Source organism: Sceloporus undulatus, chromosome 1, assembly GCF_019175285.1.
Source record: "Sceloporus undulatus isolate JIND9_A2432 ecotype Alabama chromosome 1, SceUnd_v1.1, whole genome shotgun sequence".
NCBI lineage: Eukaryota > Metazoa > Chordata > Lepidosauria > Squamata > Phrynosomatidae > Sceloporus > Sceloporus undulatus.
In genome coordinates, this window is record NC_056522.1 from 79,362,294 (window position 1) to 79,369,501 (window position 7,208).

The window sequence follows — 7,208 nt, forward strand, 5'->3', positions numbered from 1 at the left end:
AAAGTTCCCCATGAGTGTTTTAATGTCATCCTACCCACCACCTGCAAGTCCCGTCTGATTATCTGCATCTAGGTGTTCAGGCAATAAAATTCATCTAGCACGATCTGTTATAAACCATATCTAAATGTATATTTATCATTATATGTTTACATTATTTTTGTTGTCCTCCTTTGTTCATTTCCCTTTCCCTTCTTTTGTAGGGTGACAGCGGAGGGCCTCTGGTCTGTACAGAGCAAGGAAAATACGTCCTTCAAGGAGTCACCTCTTGGGGTCTTGGCTGTGCCCAGCCCATGAAACCAGGGGTGTATGTTCGAGTTTCTAGGTTTATTTCATGGATTGAAAGAACAATGAAAGAAAACTAGCTCTCTAGGAACCTCTTGTTAAAAATAACAGAGAATGAAAGTGAGAGAAAGAAAATGGAATTCAGAGTGCAATGTTATAAAATAATTCACCTGAATGTAAAACAAATATAAATATGCATCCTGTAAGCAACACAGCTAGATTGGCTTTTTTTTGTATCCCCTTACAAATTCTCTCATTTGAAAAGTCTTAGAGCTTGTTGAACAAAAAGCCAAACTAGATTTAATGTGAGACATCCATGGATAAAACTGCCAACCTTTTAAAATGATTAACAGTATCTATGCAGGAAAATATTACAATGCCATCCAGGCACCTATATGTTTTGGTCCATAGGGTAAATTGCAGATGTTGGGGCAAGGGACAAGGAATTTTAATTGAGGATATGGAACTGAGGAAGGAATTACCCCATTCCACCAGTGTCACAGTGTGAATCTGAATATTACCAACCCCAGTTAATATTAATCCTTTAAAAATGCAGAGACCCTATTTGTCAATCTCCCATGTCGTGTCTAGCTTGTTTCTTACCTAGAACTTATACTGTTCACCGCTTAATTGAGAGCATACTGAATAAATACATTCTTGTTAAATATGTTGTTTTTTTCTAATGAACTACTAGAATTGTTGTTACTATTATATTCTGATTTTTTCCTCAGTCTGGGACTCAAGGTGTCTTACAAACAATAAAACAGACACAGCTAAAATACACCTAATTTTCAGTGTATTTAAAATTTAAGCTCCCCCCCCCCCTTATTAGATTCCAGCAGAGTGGTGCATGCCTTTTAATGTATGTTCTGGACTAGCTGTTGGTTGGTTTGTTTTCTCTTTTGATCTAAGAATGTATTTATTTCACCATGTTTTTCCCAGGACTGGAACTCAAGATGATTCACAATAAGATTAAAATAGGTAAAACAGATAAAAACAGACAGAGGATTTTAAAAAAAGAACAAAATCTTAAAATACTAAAATGCAGTTATACCAATTATCATATTGAAATATGACTGAGTTAGAAAACAGTTTAAAAGCAATACTTTTGAATGTTCAGAAGGCATTATTAGTCACATGTTTGCTAGTGTTGGCATGGGAAACATTAGGTACCCAAGGAAGTGCAATCCCTTCAAATTGATGTGACAATTGCAAGACATATTTGAAAAAGCTGGATGTAGTTGCATTGATTTTTATTGGCACATATAACAATAAAATATTTTTAAAGCCATTTGTGAAATGAGACTGTGACAAGCCTATAGTCTGATACAGATATATCTACTTTACTTGGGGGAAATAGTCAGGTGCAAATATAAATGCTATACCATTTTTCAAAACGTGCAGCCTCTTCCAACAGAACCCACTCCAAAATATGTGGGATGCTCACCTGGATCCATAATTCATGGTATCCTTCATGCACTGAGTACCCCATGAGGCCCCATCACTGGTCATATCTCCAAGGCCAGATGTGCTGACAGGCTGATTCCAATACCCACATGGACCTTTATTTATGTCGCTCCTGCATGTTTTGCACCCTTGATCATTGCAGTTCCAGAATGCATGGAAACCTAGTGACTGGGCTACTTGACACACACAATACTGGGGGCAGGAGACAATGTAATTACTCCACAGACCCTTAAACTTGAGTACAGTGGTACCCCGGGATACGAATGCGCCGCCTTACGAAATTTCCGGGTTACGAAAAAAATCCATTGAAAAAAACTGTTCCGGGTTACGAAGGTTATTTCGGGTTACGAAAAAAATTTTGGTGCTTTTCGGCGCTTTTTCGCACGAAATCGCGGCTTTCGCTATTAGCGCCTATGGCTTTTTCGGCTTACGAAGATTTTCGGGTTACGAATGCGGTGGCGGAACGAATTAAATTCGTAACCCGGGGTACCACTGTAACTAAAAGGAGTGCTGCCATTGCTTGGGAACGAGTGGAGTGGTTGTTATCCTCCCCCCCCTCCCAAGTCTGGAATCTGTCTGAGAATCTGATGAAAGCTATGAACTTAAAAAATGAACAAAACAAATAATTTATTTTTATTGCATCAAAATATATTTTTGTCACATAGATTAATCTGGAAGAAAACCAAAATTGTATTGAATACATGGGGAGATTAAATTTCACCTGACATTTCATTGTGATAGGTGGGGAAAGAAATCTAGATATGAAAATAACTCTTGCAACCAGTTTACTAGCCCATTGAACATTATCTGTGGACCCCAAAACAATTCAGAGACCTGAGATTAAGAATACGTGGTATAGTGGATAACTATGAAATGAGACATTCCTGCTCCAATTTTTGCTTAGCCAATGAACTGCGGAGAGGAGATTCATCTAAACAAGAAACTGTTTCTCAACACTCAACCGCACTGCTCTAAAGGAATAACTCTAGTGGTCCATCTTGACAGTTATATATGAAGAGACTCTTTCACAAATAATAGACTGCATAGATTGTCTTAGGGACTGGATAGATTGTCTTCCTTATTTCAAATAACTGAGCTGAGAGGACAGACCCAATCTATACCACACTGTTTATATTCTCACCATTTTGAAAGTCTCAAATGCCACTATACATGCATAGATTAGTTAGTGCCATACAATTTATTTCAAAATTACCCAAGGCCTGAATCCTATTGTCATTCCCAGATACAACAAACCCTTTGAAACAGTGGAATTTGCTTATGTGTTGACTTCACATTCAATAAAGTATTTAACAGGCCTACTTTAGTTGAGACTAACAAGTAAAATTAAGACAAATATGTATAAATTCTAACTGCATGCATATACCTCTGCATTGGCATAAAAATACTCTCTTTGGCAGAGCTGTCTCAGACTGTCTGATCTTTTCAATCCAACATGCTTCACTCTGTTCTAGAGTCCATTTTTAAAAAGCTGAATAAGTGATACAGTCACAGTCACACATATTCCTCAAAAGGCTGTTTCTTTCTTGCTCTCATTATCCACTGAAGTTTGGTTCCAGGACTCCCCATGGATACCAAAATCCATGGCTGTTCCAAGTCCCATTATATGCAACCGTGTAGTAAAATTGCATTCCTTCTATAAAATGGCAAGCTGTGGATGGTTGAATCCACGGATGCAGAATCCATGGATGCAGAGAGCCAAGTGTACTTGGAAGAGAGGAAGCTTTAAATTATTTATATATAGACATACTATTGCTCTCGCAAACTCATTTTGTTCATTCTGAGTAGATAAACTATACCATAGGCACAGGTAATAGACAGCAGTCGGAATTCACTAAGGCAGTTAGAAATGTGTGACCTAGAATTACGCATTCATGACTGATTCATATTCAATAGTTCAGAGAATATGTGGGGGCTGTGAAAGTCCCTCAGACTCCACTTACTGTGCAGCAGCTGCTGTGAGTGACAGCCGTCTGTTCCCCTATTAACTGAGAATCAGTAGATTGATGTTCCAACCTGCATCCTGTGAATAAGTATGGTGTAAGGGGGAATTGTGACTATTGACTTCTGAATGTTGCACTGGAGATTGCCCACAGACATTGGTGGAAATATAATTCAGCTGCTTTCTGATCCACAGGGAAAAGACTCCCCCTCCCTGCGTGCAGTGGCTGTTGTCTGGTAAATGAAGAAAGGGTTCATCCAGGAGACAATACTTATAGTTAAGTAGGTGATAACAGAATTGAAGCCAATATATGTATTGCAAGCCAAGGAACACGACAAAGCACCAAAATTGACCATCATTCTAACTCAGACATGCTGAAATACTCAGGAAACCAACAGATCAACCAAGAACAACTTTACATAGAAGAAAATCCCACAGAGTTTGGTTCCTGGTAAGCATGCTCAGGTTGTTGGCTAGCACTTCACATGTCAGTGAGATGGCAACTCTGTTCTAGGTTTTGGACTGAAGTTTAAAGCAGCTATCCAAAGGGCTGAACTCTATCCCTAGAATGTGGTGCCTTGGTTCATTTCTTTTAAATTCAGAGTAGAATCCAGAATAATGAATGTCTCCTTTCCACTTGCATGAGAGTTACTAGCTGCCTCAGCCTATGCTTGCAATCCTCACAGAAAATGTGTTTCAAAGTGCAGCCAAAATCTTTCAGTTCTTCTGGTCATGTCTTCTATTTTAAAGATGAGCACACTGGAGCCTTTCTCAGAACAGAGCAAGGTTTTGCCAGCAGGGTCTCTTCCGGCAGGTGCTGGTTCACAGTCCATTCTGTTAGTTTCCAACTCAGCTCCAGCTGCTGGGTGGAGAAAGGCAGTCTCTTCTTTTTCAGCAGTAAATAGAGTCTCAGGGCCAAGCCAGATGTACAGCTAAACTCAACTTTCTCTTGAATGCAAAACCAATGCGCACATGGTAACAGCTAGAGGCATGGGTATGAGTGTGTGACAGTTATTCGAATCACAACAAGTGTATAAGGGAAAACTCCTCTGCTGTGGTACTACCAAAAAAAATTCTCATATAAAAAAGAAAGGAAATCCCCATTGACACAAGTGAGGAATTTCTGCCCAAAACAAACAGTACTTTCCAGTGAATAATTTTCCTCAGGACTGCAGCAAGGCAGGAAAGGTTTAAAGTTCCATCCCCAAACCAGCTATCATCCTGCTATCACATCATCTCAACTGACACATTTTAAAAAACAAAACACACTGTATATTGAATAAGAAAGAATATTACTTAAAGAAATGATTAGGTACACTTACAGTTCTAAGACTCCAGGAAAGAATAACTATTACAGTCAAGACAACAAAACAACTCTCTAGAGGCACACCTTGGTTCACAAAGCCTCTGACAAAGAAGCTCTTTTTTTACAAAGGCTTTTATGTCTGCCCAACATCACCTTTTCCCTCATCCTCTGTGACTAGCTGAAAGGTTTTCAGGAGCATCAGCATTAGGAGCATAGTGAAGGAGAGCTGGACAATCAGACTCCAACAGCTTGCTTGCAATAAACAATGCAGTGAAGCTTAAAGTTAGAAAAAGCAGGATTGCACTAGAAATGTGCAGTGGTTTGAGTGTTGGACTACGATTCTGGAGAGCAGGGTTCAATTCCAAGCTTGGCAAGGAAATCCACTGGGTGATCTTGGGTAAAACACATGCTCTCAGTCTCAGGGAAAGGCAGTGGTAAACCTCCTCTGAACAAATCTTGCCAAGAAAACACCATGTTAGGTTCTCCTAAGACTGCCATAAGTCAGAGACAACTTGAAGGCATACAACAACAAGCTTTTCAAAGGGAGCTTTCAAGAACAATGAACTTCCTCCATAGGTGACAATAAAGGGCTACAGAAGACGGTGTAATGCTAACTTGTGAGTAGAAGAGTGTGTTTTTACTTTCACAGATATATATTCTACCTGGCCTCTAGCACTGCATCAGCCAATGCCTGATATATTGGGGGGGGGGGGGGTGAAGGTATTATTGCTGTTTCTGCAAAGACAGTGTAAAGTAAAATATTAATTGTATCTACTGTACATCATTTGTAAATTTTTCATTTCCATGGCTGCAGGCTGGGCTAAACACCTGTACTCAGTTGCATTCACAGAGCCAGCCAGTCTCTAATCTTAATGCCATTATCATGTAGAAACAGCATAGTGCAGTAAAAATATTATTGGATTCTAATCTCCATTCAGCCATGAAAGTCACCTTGCAGACTTCGACTGGAAAGAATTTCTCAGTCTAACCCAGCCACTAAGGTTGTTGTGAGGACAAAACCATATAACCCAAGACTTGCAACCCTAAATCCCTGGCCAACAGTTGACACACTGGTACTTTTTTCAAAACTTTGAAAATAAGAAAAATGTGGGAGGTTTATCCCCATTCTGATTAAGTTCCACAGGATAGTTTCAATGGTTTTTCAAATATTCTGATTTTCTCACAAAGTTTTGGATTATGTATACAATTCAGCAATAAACAATTGCTGTCACAAATTGAAGAAAATATGTGTTAACTGGATAGGACAGATATATGCAATCATCTCAGACAAAACAACTTATTCAGAAGAAGTGATTACTCTTTTACAAGAGGTCCACACAACAGGCCCAGATAATGCTTCCAAAGTCATAGAAAAATAATGTCTTTATATGTCTTTATATTTTGAAGAGATGCGTTTATGGATATTTATTATGACACAGTCAGATCCATCTTCTCCATCTGGTACAATAACGGTGCCATCTGATGGACATCAAACCAAGAACCAGGTGACTATGGATGGTCTGTAGAGCACGTGACAAAACATCAAACATAGGTGCTGGAATTTTGATTTTTGTTTTTCCCACAATGTCTACTGCTGCTGTGGCGATAAACAGAAAGTATAATAAGCAAAAGACTTGTTTTAATTGTGGAGCAACACTGGATTTCATCAGAAACGTAAGGCTTTTCAGATCATAAGACTTGAGACTTAAGGAACAAATTATGTACTACACTAATTTTTTTGCATTTGTGTGCATGTTTTATTAAACAGCAGCTGCAAGAATCCAGATGGGCCTATGGTGTAGCACTAGGGGGAAGTTTCCTATTGAACCAGAATCTCAGTGAAACTCTTCCTCTTGAGCCTTCTATTGGTCTGAAATTGAAAGCAAAGTGATAGGAATGTCAGAACAGTGCTGCCACACTGTGGAATTAATGCAATTTGATACTACTTTATCAGCCATGGCACCATCCTATGGGATTTGTAGTTTGTTGGGGGTGGCACCAGACCTCTCTGACAGAGAAGGTTAAATATCTCACATAATACAAATCACAGAATTCCACAGCATTGAGCCACGGCTATTAAAGCAGTGTCAAATTGTATTATGAGTTGTATTATTGGTTTATGTGTTTTTAATTATGTTTTGCATTTTAACATGATGTACCCTGCCTCAAGCCTCAAGGAGAGGTGGGAAAGAA

The 7,208-nt window shown here is 39.0% G+C and overlaps 2 protein-coding genes across 4 annotated transcripts in view; one reads left to right on the top strand and one right to left on the bottom strand.

Moving 5' to 3' along the window:
- Positions 1-1,573, top strand: part of PLG (plasminogen) — a 50,269-nt gene extending 48,696 nt beyond the window's left edge. The window contains exon 19 of the mRNA XM_042450605.1: positions 201-1,573. Within this exon, the coding sequence (XP_042306539.1) occupies positions 201-362 (162 nt within the window). The 3' untranslated portion in view covers positions 363-1,573. The remainder of the gene's footprint in view (positions 1-200) is intronic.
- A 4,818-nt stretch (positions 1,574-6,391) lies between these two features.
- The window catches only part of SLC22A3 (solute carrier family 22 member 3), a 35,328-nt gene continuing 34,511 nt past the window's right edge, over positions 6,392-7,208 (bottom strand). Inside the window, exon 11 of one of the 3 annotated variants that reach the window (XM_042450634.1) lies at positions 6,392-6,609. In XM_042450634.1, coding sequence (XP_042306568.1) covers positions 6,558-6,609 — 52 coding nt within the window. In that variant the 3' untranslated portion in view covers positions 6,392-6,557. Of the gene's footprint in view, positions 6,613-6,755; positions 6,886-7,208 lie in introns of those variants that run through there. The other 2 variants (XM_042450626.1, XM_042450618.1) reach the window with 2 other exon arrangements.